Raw genomic sequence first — 18,030 nt, forward strand, 5'->3', positions numbered from 1 at the left:
AAATCTAAGATTTTTGATAACAAATTCTCCACTTTGATAACAAATTCCCGGCTTTTGATATCAAAATCCAATTATTTGATATAAAACCCGGGATTTTTCAACAACGAGAGGATTTTCCATGGAATTTTCCCGAATTTTATCCCAAAAATTGAATAATTTTGATATAAAAATCCGATTTTTCCCCACTTGAGAGAGATTTTGATAAAGAATTCCCGGGTTTTGATTAAAAAATTCCGATTTTTGATAAAAAAATCCGATTTTTGATATCAAATTTAAGGGTTTTGATAACAAATTCCCGATTTTGGTAAAAAAAAATCCCATTTTTTATCACAAATTCCCGATTTTGATAAAAAATTCCCCATTTTTTATCACAAATTCCCGATTTTTGATTAAAAAATTCCCATTTTTATCACAAATTCCCGATTTTTGATAAAAAAATTCCCATTTTTAATAACAAATTTAAGATTTTTGATAACAAATTCTCCATTTTGATAACAAATTCCCGGGTTTTGATATCAAAATCCAATTATTTGATATAAAAACCGGGATTTTTCAACAACGAGAGGATTTTCCATGGGATTTTCCCGGGTTTTATCCAAAAAATTAAATTATTTTGATATAAAAATCCGATTTTTCCCCATTTGAGAGGGATTTTGATAAAAAAATCCCGATTTTTGATAAAAAATTCCGATTTTTGATATCAAATTTAAGGTTTTTGATAACAAATTCCCGATTTTGGTAAAAAATTCCCCATTTTTTATCACAAATTCCCATTTTTGATTAAAAAATTCCCATTTTTAATAACAAATTTAAGATTTTTGATAACATATTCTCCACTTTGATAACAAATTCCCGGGTTTTGATATCAAAATCCAATTATTTGATATAAAAACCGGGATTTTTCAACAACGAGAGGATTTTCCATGGGATTTTCCCGGGTTTTATCCAAAAAATTAAATTATTTTGATATAAAAATCCGATTTTTCCCCACTTGAGAGGGATTTTGATATCAAAATTCCCATTTTTGATAAAAAAATCCCGATTTTTGATATAAAATTTAAGGTTTTTTATAACAAATTCCCGATTTTGATAAAAAATTCCCCATTTTTTATCACAAATTCCCGATTTTTGATAAAAAATTCCCCATTTTTTATCACAATTTCCCGATTTTTGATAAAAAAATTCCCATTTTTAATAACAAATTTAAGATTTTTGATAACAAATTCTCCACTTTGATAACAAATTCCCGGTTTTTGATATCAAAATCCAATTATTTGATATAAAAACCGGGATTTTTCAACAATGAGAGGATTTTCCATGGGATTTTCCCGAATTTTATCCAAAAATTGAATAATTTTGATAAAAAAATCCGATTTTTCCCCACTTGAGAGGGATTTTGATATCAAAATTCCCATTTTTGATAACAAATTCCCGATTTTTGATAACAAATTCCCCATTTTTGATATCAAATTTAAGATTTTTGATAACAGAATCCCAATTTTAATAAAAAATTCCCAATTTTTAACAACAAATTCCCATTTTTAATAACAAATTCCGCGTTTTTGATCAAAAATTCCCGATTTTGATAACAAAATCCCAATTTTTGATAAAAAATTCCCCATTTTTTATAATAAATTCAGGTTTTTTATATAAATTTCCCGATTTTTAATAACAAAATTATGATTTTGATAAAAAAAACCCGATTTTTAATATCAAATTCCCGATTTTTGATAACAAATTCCCATTTTTAATATCAAATTCCCCATTTTTGATATCAAAATTCATTTTTTGATAACAAAATTCCGATTTTTGATATCAAATTCACGATTTTTTATATCAAATTCCCATTTTTAATAACAAATTCCCAATATTTGATATCAAATTCCTGATTTTTGATAACAAATTCCCGATTTTTGATATCAAATTCCCCATTTGGATAAAAAATTCCCGGTTTTTGATATCAAAATCCCCATTTTTGATATCAAAATCCCCATTTTTGATATCAAATTCCCCATTTTTGATATCAAAATTCAGATTTTGATAACAAAATTCCGATTTTTGATATCAAATTCACGATTTTTTATATCAAATTCCCATTTTTAATAACAAATTCCCAATATTTGATATCAAATTCCCCATTTTTGATATCAAATTCCTGATTTTTGATAACAAATTCCCGATTTTTGATATCAAATTCCCCATTTGGATAAAAAATTCCCGGTTTTTGATATCAAAATCCCCATTTTTGATATCAAAATCCCCATTTTTGATATCAAATTCCCCATTTTTGATATCAAAATTCAGATTTTGATAACAAAATTCCGATTTTTGATATCAAATTCACGATTTTTTATATCAAATTCCCATTTTTAATAACAAATTCCCAATATTTGATATCAAATTCCCCATTTTTGATATCAAATTCCTGATTTTTGATAACAAATTCCCGATTTTTGATATCAAAATCCCCATTTGGATAAAAAATTCCCGGTTTTTGATATCAAAATCCCCATTTTTGATATCAAAATTAAGATTTTGATAACAAAATTCCGATTTTTGATATCAAATTCACGATTTTTTATATCAAATTCCCATTTTTAATAACAAATTCCCAATATTTGATATCAAATTCCCCATTTTTGATATCAAATTCCTGATTTTTGATAACAAATTCCCGATTTTTGATATCAAATTCCCCATTTGGATAAAAAATTCCCGGTTTTTGATATCAAAATCCCCATTTTTGATATCAAAATCCCCATTTTTGATATCAAATTCCCCATTTTTGATATCAAAATTCAGATTTTGATAACAAAATTCCGATTTTTGATATCAAATTCACGATTTTTTATATCAAATTCCCATTTTTAATAACAAATTCCCAATATTTGATATCAAATTCCCCATTTTTGATATCAAATTCCTGATTTTTGATAACAAATTCCCGATTTTTGATATCAAAATCCCCATTTGGATAAAAAATTCCCGGTTTTTGATATCAAAATCCCCATTTTTGATATCAAAATTAAGATTTTGATAACAAAATTCCGATTTTTGATATCAAATTCCCGATTTTTGATATCAAAGTCCCGATTTTTTATATCAAATTCCCATTTTTAATAACAAATTCCCCATTTTTGATATCAAATTCCTGATTTTTGATATCAAAATCCCCATTTTTGATATCAAATTCCCCATTTTTGATATCAAAATTCAGATTTTGATAACAAAATTCCGATTTTTGATATCAAATTCACGATTTTTTATATCAAATTCCCATTTTTAATAACAAATTCCCAATATTTGATATCAAATTCCCCATTTTTGATATCAAATTCCTGATTTTTGATAACAAATTCCCGATTTTTGATATCAAAATCCCCATTTGGATAAAAAATTCCCGGTTTTTGATATCAAAATCCCCATTTTTGATATCAAAATTAAGATTTTGATAACAAAATTCCGATTTTTGATATCAAATTCACGATTTTTTATATCAAATTCCCATTTTTAATAACAAATTCCCAATATTTGATATCAAATTCCCCATTTTTGATATCAAATTCCTGATTTTTGATAACAAATTCCCGATTTTTGATATCAAATTCCCCATTTGGATAAAAAATTCCCGGTTTTTGATATCAAAATCCCCATTTTTGATATCAAAATCCCCATTTTTGATATCAAATTCCCCATTTTTGATATCAAAATTCAGATTTTGATAACAAAATTCCGATTTTTGATATCAAATTCACGATTTTTTATATCAAATTCCCATTTTTAATAACAAATTCCCAATATTTGATATCAAATTCCCCATTTTTGATATCAAATTCCTGATTTTTGATAACAAATTCCCGATTTTTGATATCAAAATCCCCATTTGGATAAAAAATTCCCGGTTTTTGATATCAAAATCCCCATTTTTGATATCAAAATTAAGATTTTGATAACAAAATTCCGATTTTTGATATCAAATTCCCGATTTTTGATATCAAAGTCCCGATTTTTTATATCAAATTCCCATTTTTAATAACAAATTCCCCATTTTTGATATCAAATTCCTGATTTTTGATATCAAATTCCCCATTTTTGATATCAAAGTCCCATTTTTAATAATAAATTCCCCATTTTTGATATCAAATTCCCCATTTTTGATATCAAAATCCCCATTTTTGATATCAAATTCCCCATTTTTGATAACAAATTCCCCATTTTGATAACAAATTCCGGATTTCAAAAGCTAATTAGTGAGGTTTGAGCACAAATAATCAATTTTTCCTCATTAATTAATGAGATTTTGGCACAAATAATCAATTTTTCCCCATAATTAATGAGATTTGAGCACAAATAATCAATTTTCCCCCATAATTAATGAGATTTGAGCACAAATAATCAATTTTTCCTCATTAATTAATGAGATTTTAACGCAAATAATCAATTTTTCCTCTTTAATTAATGAGGTTTTGCCACAAATAATCAATTTTTCCTCATTAATTAATGAATTTTTGGCACAAATAATCAATTTTTCCTCATTAATTAATGAGATTAGAGCACAAATAATCAATTTTTCCATGCTAATTAATGAGATTTTAGCATAAATAATCAATTTTTCCTCATTAATTAATGAGATTTGAGCACAAATAATCAATTTTTCCTTATTAATTAATGAGATTTGAGCACAAATAATCAATTTTTCCCCATAATTAATGAGATTTGAGCACAAATAATCAATTTTTCCTTATTAATTAATGAGATTTTAACACAAATAATCAATTTTTCCTCATTAATTAATGAGATTTGAGCACAAATAATCAATTTTTCCTCATTAATTAATGAGATTTGAGCACAAATAATCAATTTTTCCTCATTAATTAATGAGATTTTAACGCAAATAATCAATTTTTCCTCTTTAATTAATGAGGTTTTGCCACAAATAATCAATTTTTCCCCATAATTAATGAGGTTTGAGCACAAATAATCAATTTTTCCTTATTAATTAATGAGATTTTGCCACAAATAATCAAATTTTCTTCATTAATTAATTAGATTTGAGCACAAATAATCAATTTTTTCTTATTAATTAATGAGATTTGAGCACAAATAATCAATTTTTCCCCATAATTAATGAGATTTTGGCCATTGTCACCCCCCATTGTCACCCCCCATTGTCACCCCCGTGTCCCCCCGGTGTCCCCTCCATGTCTCCCCATTGTCCCCTGCATGTCCCTTGGTGTCCCCCCGTGTCCCCCCGGTGCCACCACCCGTGTCCCCCCCCCCATTGTCCCTCCCTTGTCCCTTGGTGTCCCCCCCGTGTCCCCCCCGTGTCCCCCATTGTCCCTTGGTGTCCCCCCCGTGTCCCCCCCGTGTCCCCCATTGTCCCCTCCATGTCCCTTTGTGCCCCCCCGTGTCCCCCCCGGTGCCACCCCCCGTGTCCCCCCATTTTCCCCCCTCGTGTCACAGTCATTGTCCCCTCCGTGTCCTGCCATTGTCCCCCCGGTGCCATCCCCGGTGTCCCCCCGGTGTCCCCCCATTGTCCCCCCCGGTGTCCCCTCATTGTCCCCCCCCGTGTCCCCCCGGTGCCATCCCCGGTGTCCCCCCATTGTCCCCCCCGCTGTCCCCTCATTGTCCCCCCCGTGTCCCCCCGCTGTCCCCCCGGTGTCCCCTCATTGTCCCCTCATTGTCCCCCCGGTGTCCCCTCATTGTCCCCTCATTGTCCCCCCGGTGTCCCCTCATTGTCCCCTCATTGTCCCCCCCGTGTCCCCCCCCGCTGTCCCCCCGGTGTCCCCCCGCTGTCCCCTCATTGTCCCCCCCGTGTCCCCCCGCTGTCCCCCCGGTGTCCCCTCATTGTCCCCTCATTGTCCCCCCCGTGTCCCCCCCGGTGTCCCCCCGCTGTCCCCTCATTGTCCCCCCGGTGTCCCCTCATTGTCCCCCCGCTGTCCCCTCATTGTGTCCCCCCCGTGTCCCCCCCCGCTGTCCCCCCGGTGTCCCCGCGTGTCCCCGCGGCCCAGACGTGGCAGCTGGCCCGGGATTAGTGTCCCCTCCCCTCCCCTCCCCCACCCGCGAGGGGACAGCGCGACTCGGGACCCCCCAGTGTCCCCCGGGAGCCGCGGCCGCGTCACCCCCGTGTCACCCCCGTGTCCCCATTGTCACCCCCGCGTCACCCCCGTGTCACCCCCATTGTCACCCCCGTGTCCCCCCCGTGTCACCCCCATTGTCACCCCCGTGTCACCCCCATGTCCCCCCGTGTCACCCCCGTGTCCCCCCCGTGTCACCCCCGTGTCACCCCCATTGTCACCCCCGTGTCACCCTCATTGTCCCCCCCGTGTCCCCCCGTGTCCCCACCGTGTCCCCCCCGTGTCACCCCCGTGTCCCCATTGTCACCCCCGTGTCCCCCCCGTGTCACCCTCATTGTCACCCCCGTGTCCCCCCCATGTCTCCCCGTGTCCCCACCGTGTCCCCCCCGTGTCACCCGCGTGTCCCCCCCGTGTCCCCCCCGTGTCACCCCCGTGTCCCCACCGTGTCCCCCCCGTGTCACCCCCGTGTCACCCCCGTGTCACCCCCGTGTCACCCCCGTGTCACCCCCGTGTCCCTCCCGTGTCCCCCCGTGTCCCCCCGTGTCACCCCCGTGTCCCCCCCGTGTCACCCCCGTATCCCCATTGTCACCCCCGTGTCCCCCCCGTGTCCCCCCGTGTCCCCCTCCGTGTCACCCTCATTGTCACCCCCATTGTCAACCCCGTGTCCCCCCCGTGTCACCCCCGTGTCTCCCCATTGTCACCCCCATTGTCCCTCATTGTCACCCCCGTGTCACCCCCATTGTCCCCCCATGTCACCCCCCGGTGTCCCCCCCCACTGTCCCCCCATGTCCCCCCCATTGTCCCTCATGTCCCCCCCGGTCCCCCCCATTGTCCCCCCATGTCCCCCCCGTGTCCCCCCCATTGTCCCCTCATGTCCCCCCCGTGTCCCCCCCATTGTCCCCTCATGTCCCCCCCGTGTCCCCCCCGTTAATTGGCGCGCTCGGGATTAGCGGTCCCTGGCCAATGTCACCTTTGTCCCCCCGGATTAGGGGGTGACATCACGCGGGTGCTACTTAAGGCTCCCCCCGCGCCGGGGGTGCCTCCCCTGCTGCCACTGCCGCTGTCCCCTGTCCCTGTCCCCTGTCCCCTGCTGCCACCGCCGCTGTCCCCTGTCCCCTGTCCCCTGTCCCCTGCTGCCACCGCCGCTGTCCCCTGTCCCTGTCCCCTGTCCCCTGCTGCCACCGCCGCTGTCCCCTGTCCCCAACACCCCTGTCCCCTGCTGCCACCGCCGCTGTCCCCTGTCCCTGTCCCCTGTCCCCTGCTGCCACCGCCGCTGTCCCCTGTCCCTGTCCCCTGTCCCCTGCTGCCACCGCCGCTGTCCCCTGTCCCCAACACCCCTGTCCCCTGCTGCCACCGCCGCTGTCCCCTGTCCCCTGTCCCCTGCTGCCACCGCCGCTGTCCCCTGTCCCCTGTCCCTGTCCCCTGCTGCCACCGCCGCTGTCCCCTGTCCCCTGTCCCCTGCTGCCACCGCCGCTGTCCCCTGTCCCCTGTCCCTGTCCCCTGCTGCCACCGCCGCTGTCCCCTGTCCCTGTCCCCAACACCCCTGTCCCCTGCTGCCACCGCCGCTGTCCCCTGTCCCTGTCCCCTGTCCCCTGCTGCCACCGCCGCTGTCCCCTGTCCCTGTCCCCAACACCCCTGTCCCCTGCTGCCACCGCCGCTGTCCCCTGTCCCTGTCCCCAACACCGCTGTCCCCTGTCCCCTGTCCCCTGTCCCCTGTCCCCTGTCCCCTGTCCCGTGTCCCCTGTCCCCAACACCGCTCCTGTCCCCAGCACCGCTGTCCCCTGTCCCCAGCACCGCTGGCTCCGTGTCACCAGGGCAGGTACGGCCGGGCGGGGGCGGCTGGGGGGGTCACCGCGACCCTGGGGACACGGGGACAGGGCCACCGCGACCCTGGGGACATCCCGGGGTGGGGACAGGGCCACCGCAGCCCTGGGGACATCCCGGGGTGGGGACAGGGCCACCGCAGCCCTGGGGACATCCCGGGGTGGGGACAGGGCCACCGCAGCCCTGGGGACACGGGGACAGGGCCACCGCAGCCCTGGGGACATCCCGGGGTGGGGACAGGGCCACCGCGACCCTGGGGACACGGGGACAGGGCCACCGCGACCCTGGGGACATCCCGGGGTGGGGACAGGGCCACCGCAGCCCTGGGGACACGGGGACAGGGCCACCACAGCCCTGGGGACATCCCGGGGTGGGGACAGGGCCACCACAGCCCTGGGGACATCCCGGGGTGGGGACAGGGCCACCGCAGCCCTGGGGACATCCCGGGTGGCAGCAGCTGGCGGGTGGGGACGCGATGGGGACACGGTGGCCAGCCCCGGGGCGATGTCCCCTGGCAGGGGTGGCCCTGTCCCCCGGGCTGTCCCCAAGGCCGTGCCGGTGCCACCCTGTCCCTCTGTCACCGGGGACCGTGGGGGACACAGGGACACGGCGGGGGTGGCAGCCAGGTGTGCCGGGGGGGCTTGGGGACACCGGGGGGACACTGAGGGGGACATCGAGGGGTTTGGGGACACCGGGGGGGGCTCCAGGGGACACCGGGGGGCTTGGGAACACTGGGGGACACCGGGGGGACACTGGGGGGACACTGGTGGGGACAGCGTGGGGACACCGGGGGACACGCGGCTCTGGGGGTTGACAGGGACAGCTCAGTGTCGCCCCGGTGCCATCGCTGTCCCCGAGCTGTCCCCGCACTGTCCCCCCGGTGCCATCGCTGTCCCCCCGGTGCCATCTCTGTCCCCGAGCTGTCCCCACGCTGTCCCCGCGCTGTCCCCCCCTGTCCCCGCGGTGCCATCGGTGTCCCGCCGGTGCCATCGCTGTCCCCGCGGTGTCCCCGTGTCCCCGCAGCCCCCCGGTGCCATCGCTGTCCCCCCGGTGCCATCGCTGTCCCCCCGGTGCCATCGCTGTCCCCGTGTCCCCGCAGCCCCCCGGGTGCCATCGGTGTCCCCGCGGTGTCCCCCCGGGTGCCATCGCTGTCCCCCCGGTGCCATCGCTGTCCCCGTGTCCCCGCGGTGTCCCCCCGGTGCCATCGCTGTCCCCCCGGTGCCATCGCTGTCCCCGCGGTGTCCCCCCGGTGCCATCGGTGTCCCCGTGTTCCCGCAGCCCCCCGGGTGCCATCGCTGTCCCCCCGGTGCCATCTCTGTCCCCCCGTGTCCCCGCAGCCCCCCGGGTGCCATCGGTGTCCCCGCGGTGTCCCCACGGTGTCCCCTCTGTCCCCGTGTCCCCGCAGCCCCCCGGTGCCATCGGTGTCCCCGCGGTGTCCCCACGGTGTCCCCACGGTGTCCCCACGGTGTCCCCTCTGTCCCCGCTGTCCCCGCGGTGTCCCCACGGTGTCCCCTCGGTGTCCCCGTGTCCCCGCAGCCCCCGGCCATGATGTCGTACCTGAAGCAGCCGCACTACGGAGTCAGCGGGCTGGGCCTGGAGCTGCTGCCCCCGCCCGTGGGGTACCCGGGTACCCCGAAACCGGGGGGACCCCGAAACCGGGGGGACGGGGGGATGGGGGACCCCGAAACCGGGGGGACCCCGAAACCGGGGGGACGGGGGGATGGGGGACCCCAAAACCGGGGGGACCCCGAAAGCGGGGGGACGGGGGGATGGGGGACCCCAAAACCGGGGGGACCCCGAAAGCGGGGGGACGGGGGGATGGGGGACCCCAAAACCGGGGGGACGGGGGGATGGGGGACCCCAAAACCGGGGGGACCCCGAAACCGGGGGGACCCCAAAACCGGGGGGGAGCCCGAAACCGGGGGGACGGGGGTGGGGTACCCCAAAACCGGGGGGACCCCGAAACCGGGGGGACGGGGGGATGGGGGACCCCAAAACCGGGGGGACGGGGGGATGGGGTACCCCAACACCGGGGGGGAGCCCGAAACCGGGGGGACGGGGGGCAGAGGGGACCCCAAAACCGGGGGGATGGGGGACCCCAAAACCGGGGGGACCCTGAAACCGGGGGATGGGGGACCCCGAAACGGGGGGGACGGGGGGATGGGGGACCCCGAAACCGGGGGGACGGGGGCATGGGGTACCCCAAAACCGGGGGGACGGGGGACCCCGGGGACCCCAAAACCGGGGGGACGGGGGGCGGAGGGACTCCCCCGTGGGGTACCCCAAATCCCGGGGGCCCCTCCCCAAATCCCGGGGGTCTCTCCCCAAATCCCGGGGGTCTCTCCCCATTCCCGGGGGTCCCGAGAGTCCCTCCCCACTCCAGGGGGTCCCGGGGGTCCCTCCCCAAATCCCGGGGGTCCCGAGGGTCCCTCCCCAAATCCCGGGGGTCCCGGGGGTCCCTCCACACTCCCGGGGGTCCCGAGGGTCCCTCCCCACTCCCGGGGGTCCCTCCACACTCCCGGGGGTCCCGGGGGTCCCTGCTCAACGCGGGGGTCCCTCCCCACTCCCGGGGGTCCCGGGGGTCCCTCCCCAAATCCCGGGGGTCCCGGGGGTCCCTCCCCACTCCCGGGGGTCCCGAGGGTCCCTCCCCACTCCCGGGGGTCCCTCCACACTCCCGGGGGTCCCGGGGGTCCCTGCTCAACGCGGGGGTCCCTCCCCACTCCCGGGGGTCCCGGATGTCCCTCCCCAAACTCCGGGGGTCCCTCCCCACTCGAGGGGTCCCTCCCCAAATCCCGGGGGTCCCGGGGGTCTCTCCCCACTCCCGGGGGTCCCGGGGGTCCCTCCCCACTCCCGGGGGTCCCGGGGGTCTCTCCTCACGGCCGGGGGTCCCGGGGGTCTCCGCAGGGACCCCCCGCAAGCAGCGGCGGGAGCGCACCACCTTCACCCGGGCCCAGCTGGACGTGCTGGAGGCGCTGTTCGCCAAAACGCGGTACCCGGACATCTTCATGAGAGAGGAGGTGGCGCTGAAAATCAACCTGCCCGAGTCCCGCGTGCAGGTGAGGGACACCTGGGGACACTGGGGACACTGGGGACACTGGGGACACTGGGGACACTGGGGACACTGGAGACACTGGGGACACTGGGGACACTGGGGACACTGGGGACACTGGGGACACGGTACCCGGACATCTTCATGAGAGAGGAGGTGGCGCTGAAAATCAACCTGCCCGAGTCCCGCGTGCAGGTGAGGGACACCTGGGGACACTGGGGACATTGGGGACATTGGGGACACTGGGGACACCTGGGGACATTGGGGACATTGGGGACACGGTACCCGGACATCTTCATGAGAGAGGAGGTGGCGCTGAAAATCAACCTGCCCGAGTCCCGCATGCAGGTGAGGGACACCTGGGGACACTGGGGACACTGGGGACACCTGGGGACACTGGGGACATTGGGGACATTGGGGACATTGGGGACACGGTACCCGGACATCTTCATGAGAGAGGAGGTGGCGCTGAAAATCAACCTGCCCGAGTCCCGCGTGCAGGTGAGGGACACCTGGGGACACCTGGGGACACCTGGGGACACCTGGGGACACTGGGGACATTGGGGACATTGGGGACATTGGGGACATTGGGGACACGGTACCCGGACATCTTCATGAGAGAGGAGGTGGCGCTGAAAATCAACCTGCCCGAGTCCCGCGTGCAGGTGAGGGACACCTGGGGACACCTGGGGACACTGGGGACACTGGGGACATTGGGGACATTGGGGACACGGTACCCGGACATCTTCATGAGAGAGGAGGTGGCGCTGAAAATCAACCTGCCCGAGTCCCGCGTGCAGGTGAGGGACACCTGGGGACACTGGGGACATTGGGGACACTGGGGACATTGGGGACACTGGGGACACTGGGGACATTGGGGACACCTGGGGACACTGGGGACACTGGGGACATTGGGGACACTGGGGACACTGGGGACATTGGGGACACTGGGGACACTGGGGACATTGGGGACATTGGGGACATTGGGGACATTGGGGACATTGGGGACACTGGGGACACCTGGGGACACTGGGGACACGGTACCCGGACATCTTCATGAGAGAGGAGGTGGCGCTGAAAATCAACCTGCCCGAGTCCCGCGTGCAGGTGAGGGACACCTGGGGACACCTGGGGACACTTGGGACACCTGGGGACACCTGGGGACACTGGGGACACTGGGGACATTGGGGACACTGGGGACACCTGGGGACATTGGGGACATTGGGGACACTGGGGACATTGGGGACACTGGGGACACTGGGGACACTGGGGACACTGGGGACACCTGGGGACACCTGGGGGGACACTGGGGACACTGGGGACATTGGGGACATTGGGGACACTGGGGACACCTGGGGACACCTGGGGACACTGGGGACATTGGGGACATTGGGGACACTGGGGACACTGGGGACACTGGGGACACCTGGGGACACCTGGGGACACCTGGGGACACTGGGGACATTGGGACACTGGGGACATTGGGGACATTGGGGACACTGGGGACACCTGGGGACACTGGGGACACTGGGGACATTGGGGACACTGGGGACACTGGGGACACTGGGGACACCTGGGGACACCTGGGGACACTGGGGACATTGGGGACATTGGGGACATTGGGGACACTGGGGACACTGGGGACATTGGGGACACTGGGGACACTGGGGACACCTGGGATACCTGGGACACCTGGGGACACCTGGGACACCTCTGGGGACACCTGTGGGGACACCTGTGGGGACACCTGGGACATTGGGGACATTGGAGACACCTGAGGGGACACCTGAGGGGACACCTGAGGGGACACCTGGGACAGTGGGGACATTGGGGACATTTGGCACACCTAGGACACCTCTGGGGACACTGGGGACACCTGTGGGGACACCTGTGTGGACACCTGGGACATGGGGGACACCTGAGGGGACACCTGGGACAGCTCTGGGGACACCTGGGACAGCTCTGGGGACACCTGGGCACACCTGTGGGGACACTGGGGACACCTGTGGGGACACTGGGGACACGGGTGGGGACACGGGGGACAGGAAGGTGGGGTCACCTGGGGGCCGCGGGGGGAGCAGGTGAGTCCCAGGTGGGGACACGGGAGGGGGGGGCGGGGCTCGTTATGGCCGCGTGTCCCCATGTCCCTTTGTCCCCCCGTGCCTCAGTTTCCCCGTGTCCCCCCCGTGCCTCAGTTCCCCCCGGTGCCTCAGTTTCTCCCCGTGCCTCAGTTTCCCCGTGTCCCCCCGTGTCCCCCCCGTGCCTCAGTTTCCCCCCCGTGCCTCAGTTTCCCCCCGTGCCTCAGTTTCTCCCCCGTGTCCCCCCGTGCCTCAGTTTCCCCCCATGCCTCAGTTTCCCCGTGTCCCCCCGTGCCTCAGTTTCCCCCCGTGCCTCAGTTTCCCCCCGTGCCTCAGTTTCCCCCCCGTGCCTCAGTTTCCCCCCCGTGCCTCAGTTTCTCCCCCGTGTCCCCCCGTGCCTCAGTTTCCCCCCATGCCTCAGTTTCCCCGTGTCCCCCCCGTGCCTCAGTTTCAACCCCGTGCCTCAGTTTCTCCCCCGTGTCCCCCCGTGCCTCAGTTTCCCCCCCGTGCCTCAGTTTCTCCCCCGTGTCCCCCCGTGCCTCAGTTTCCCCCCATGCCTCAGTTTCCCCGTGTCCCCCCGTGCCTCAGTTTCCCCCGTGCCTCAGTTTCCCCCCATGCCTCAGTTTCCCCGTGTCCCCCCCGTGCCTCAGTTTCAACCCCGTGCCTCAGTTTCCCCGTGTCCCCCCGTGCCTCAGTTTCCTCCCCGTGCCTCAGTTTCCCCCCGTGCCTCAGTTTCCCCGTGTCCCCCCGTGCCTCAGTTTCCCCCGTGCCTCAGTTTCCCCGTGTCCCCCCGTGCCTCAGTTTCCCCGTGTCCTCCCGTGTCCCCCCGTGCCTCAGTTTCCCCCCGTGCCTCAGTTTCCCCCCGTGTCCCCCCCTCCCCCGCCAGGTGTGGTTCAAGAACCGCCGCGCCAAGTGCCGCCAGCAGCAAGCCCAGGGCTCGGGCCCCCCCAAACCGCGCCCGCCCCCCAAAAAGAAGAGCTCCCCCCCCCGAGACCCCCCCCCGGAACCCCCCCCGCTCCCCTTCACCCCTCCCCCCGCCCCCCCCGGCCCCCCCAGCGCCCCCCCCGTCTCCATCTGGAGCCCCGCCGCCCTCTCCCCCCTGCCCGACCCCGCCGCCTTCCGCGGCTTCGGGGGCTCGGGGGGCTTCGGCCAGAGCTACCCCGCCTATTTCGGGGGGCTCGACCCCTACCTGTCCCCCCTGGCGCCCCCCCAGGTGGGCGGGCTCAGCCCCCTGGGACCCCCCGCGGCTTTCGGGGGGACCCCCGGGCTGGGCTTCGGGGGCGCCGGCGATTGCCTGGAGCTGAAGGAGCCGGGCGGCGCCTGGAAGGGGAACCTGGGCGGCGCCGATTGCCTGGAGTACAGGGAGCAGAGCACCTGGAAGTTCCAGGTGTTGTAGGGGGGAGCTCCGGGAGGGGCGGAGGATCCCCGGGAGGGGCGGAGAATCCCCGGGAATACCGAGAATCCCCGGGAATAACACCGGGAATCCCCGGGAGCGCCCAGAATCCCCGGGAATAACACCGAGAATCCCCGGGAATAACACCGAGAATCCCCGGGAATAACACCGAGAATCCCCGGGAATAACACCGAGAATCCCCGGGAATAACACCGAGAATTCCCGGGAATAACACCGGGAATCCCCGGGAGCGCCCAGAATCCCCGGGAATAACACCGAGAATCCCCGGGAATAACACCGAGAATCCCCGGGAATACCGAGAATCCCCGGGAATAACACCGAGAATCCCCGGGAGCGCCGAGAATGCCCGGGAATAACACCGAGAATCCCCGGGAATAACACCGAGAATCCCCGGGAATACCGAGAATCCCCGGGAATAACACCGACAATTCCCGGGAATACCGAGAATCCCCGGGAATAACACCGAGAATTCCCGGGAATAACACCGAGAATCCCCGGGAATAACACCGAGAATTCCCGGGAATAACACCGAGAATCCCCGGGAACACCGAGAATCCCCGGGAACGCCGACAATTCATTACCGGGGGGCCGATAATTAATTACCGGGACTACCGACAATTCCCGGGAACACCGAGAATTCCGGGGAGCACCGACAATCCCCGGGAACACGGACAATTCCCGGGACCACCGACAATTCATTACCGGGGGGCTGATAATTAATTACCGGGACCACGGGCAATTCCCGGGACCATGGACAATTAATCCCCAGGAACGCGGATAATTAATTCCCAGGAACGCGGACAATTCATTACCGGAGCGCGGATAATTAAATCCCGGGGGTGCGGATAATTAATTACCGGGACCACGGACAATTCCTGGGACACGGATAATTCCGGGGGTGCGGATAATTAATTACCGGGGGGCCGATAATTAATCCCCGGGACCACGGACAATTCCCGGAGCGCGGATAATTAATTACCGGGGGGCTGATAATTAATTACCGGGGGGCCGATAATTCCCGGGACACGGATAATTAATTACCGGGACGTGGATAATTAATCCCCGGGACCACGGACAATTCCGGGGGTGCGGATAATTAATTACCGGGGGGCCGATAATTAATCCCCGGTACCACGGACAATTTCCGGGGCGCGCGGATAATTCCCGGGGGGCCGATAATTAATTACAGAGATAATTAAATCCCGGGACCACGGACAATTCCTGGGACACGGACAGTTCCGGGGGTGCGGATAATTAATTACCGGGGGGCCGATAATTAATCCCCGGGGCACAGACAATTTCCGGAGCGCGGATAATTAATTACCGGGGGGCCGATAATTAATCCCCGGGACCACGGACAATTCCCGGAGCGCGGATAATTAATCACCGGGGCGCGGATAATTAATTACCGAGACACCAATAATTAAATCCCGGGACCACGAGCAATTCCCGAGGCACGGATAATTAACTACCGGGGGGCCGATAATTAATTCCCAGGGCGAGGATAATTAACTACCGGGGCACCGATAATTAATCCCCGGGGCACCGATAATTAATTCCCGAGGCACCGATAATTAATTCCCGAGGCACCGATAATTAATCCCGAGGCACCGATAATTAATTCCCGGAGCGCGGATAATTAATTCCCGAGGCACCGATAATTAATCCCGAGGCACCGATAATTAATTCCCGAGGCACCGATAATTAATTCCCGAGGCACCGATAATTAATCCCGAGGCACCGATAATTAATTCCCAAGGCACCGATAATTAATTCCCGAAGTACCGATAATTAATCCCGAGGCACCGATAATTAATTCCCGAAGCACCGATAATTAATTCCCGAAGCACTGATAATTAATCCCGGAGCGCCGATAATTAATTCCCGAAGCACCGATAATTAATACCGATGCATCGATAATTAATCCCGGAGCGCCGATAATTAATCCTCGAGGCACCGATAATTAATCCCCGAGGCACCGATAATTAATTCCCAAGGCACCGATAATTAATTCCCGAGGCACCGATAATTAATTCCCGAGGAACCGATAATTAATTCCCGAGGCACCGATAATTAATTCCCGGGGCACCGATAATTAATTCCCGAGGCACCGATAATTAATCCCCGAGGCACCGATAATTAATCCCGAGGCACCGATAATTAATTCCCGAGGCACCGATAATTAATCCCGAGGCACCGATAATTAATTCCCGAGGCACCGATAATTAATCCCCGAGGCACCGATAATTAATCCCCGAGGCACCGATAATTAATTCCCGAGGCACCGATAATTAATTCCCGAGGCACCGATAATTAATTCCCGAGGCACCGATAACTAATTACCAGGCGCGGATAATCAATCCCCGGAGCGCCGATAATTAATCCCGAGGCACCGATAATTAATCCCCGAGGCACCGATAATTAATTCCCGAGGCACCGATAATTAATTCCCGAGGCACCGATAATTAATTCCCGAGGCACCGATAATTAATCCCGGAGCGCCGATAATTAATCCCGAGGCACCGATAATTAATTCCCGAAGCACCGATAATTAATCCCGGAGCGCCGATAATTAATCCCGAGGCACCGATAATTAATTCCCGAAGCACCGATAATTAATCCCGCAGCGCCAATAATTAATCCCGGAGCGCCGATAATTAATCCCCGGGGCACCGATAATTAATTCCCGAGGCGCCGATAATTAATCCCCGGGGCACCGATAATTAATCCCGAGGCACCGATAATTAATCCCCGAGGCACCGATAATTAATTCCCGAGGCACCGATAATTAATCCCGGGGCACCGATAATTAATCCCCGAGGCACCGATAATTAATCCCGAGGCACCGATAATTAATCCCGGAGCACCGATAATTAATTCCCGAGGCACCGATAATTAATTCCCGAGGCACCGATAATTAATTACCAGGCGCGGATAATTAAGATTACCAGAGGGAATCCCGGCGGGATGGAGCATTCCCCGATCCTCGGGGGATCCCCGGATTTTTGGGGGACCCCAGAACCCCAAGGGATCCCAGGATTATTGGGGGACCCCGAGAGATCCCCAAATTTTTGGGGGTCCCCGAGGGATCCCGGATTTTTGGGGGACCCCAGGGGATCCCAGGATTTTTGGGGACCCCAAGACCATTCCCGGGGGATCCCCGGATTTTTGGGGGACCCCAGGGGATCCCCGGATTTTTGGGGGTCCCCAGGACCGTTCCCGGGGGATCCCCGGATTTTGGGGGACCCCAGGGGATCCCCGGATTTTTGGGGGACCCCGGGGGATCCCCGGATTTTGGGGGGACCCCGAGGGATCCCCGGATTTAGGGGGGACCCCGAGGGATCCCCGGATTTATTTGGGACCCCGGGGGATCCCCGGATTTTTGGGGACCCCAGGGGATCCCGGATTTATTTGGGACCCCGGGGGATCCCCGGATTTTTGGGGACCCCAGGACCGTTCCCGAGTGATCCCCGGATTTTTGGGGACCCCGGGGGATCCCGGATTTTTGGGGGACCCCGAGGGGATCCCCGGATTTATTTGGGACCCCGGGGGATCCCCGGATTTCTGGGGGGACCCCGAGGGATCCCC

The 18,030-nt window shown here is 54.5% G+C and overlaps 1 protein-coding gene across 1 annotated transcript; it reads left to right on the top strand.

The window, feature by feature from the left end:
• Positions 1-9,446: 9,446 nt before the first annotated feature.
• On the top strand, positions 9,447-14,996 carry LOC147647421 (homeobox protein otx5-like). Its single transcript, XM_086872007.1, has 3 exons — positions 9,447-9,528; positions 10,806-10,957; positions 13,915-14,996. Exons 1-3 carry the CDS (start codon positions 9,447-9,449, stop codon positions 14,422-14,424), a joined length of 744 nt encoding a protein of 247 aa, XP_086728133.1. The 3' UTR covers positions 14,425-14,996.
• Positions 14,997-18,030: the final 3,034 nt, after the last annotated feature.

This window comes from Cyanistes caeruleus, chromosome 38 (genome assembly GCF_971803275.1).
Source record: "Cyanistes caeruleus chromosome 38, bCyaCae1.hap1.1, whole genome shotgun sequence".
Taxonomy (NCBI): domain Eukaryota; kingdom Metazoa; phylum Chordata; class Aves; order Passeriformes; family Paridae; genus Cyanistes; species Cyanistes caeruleus.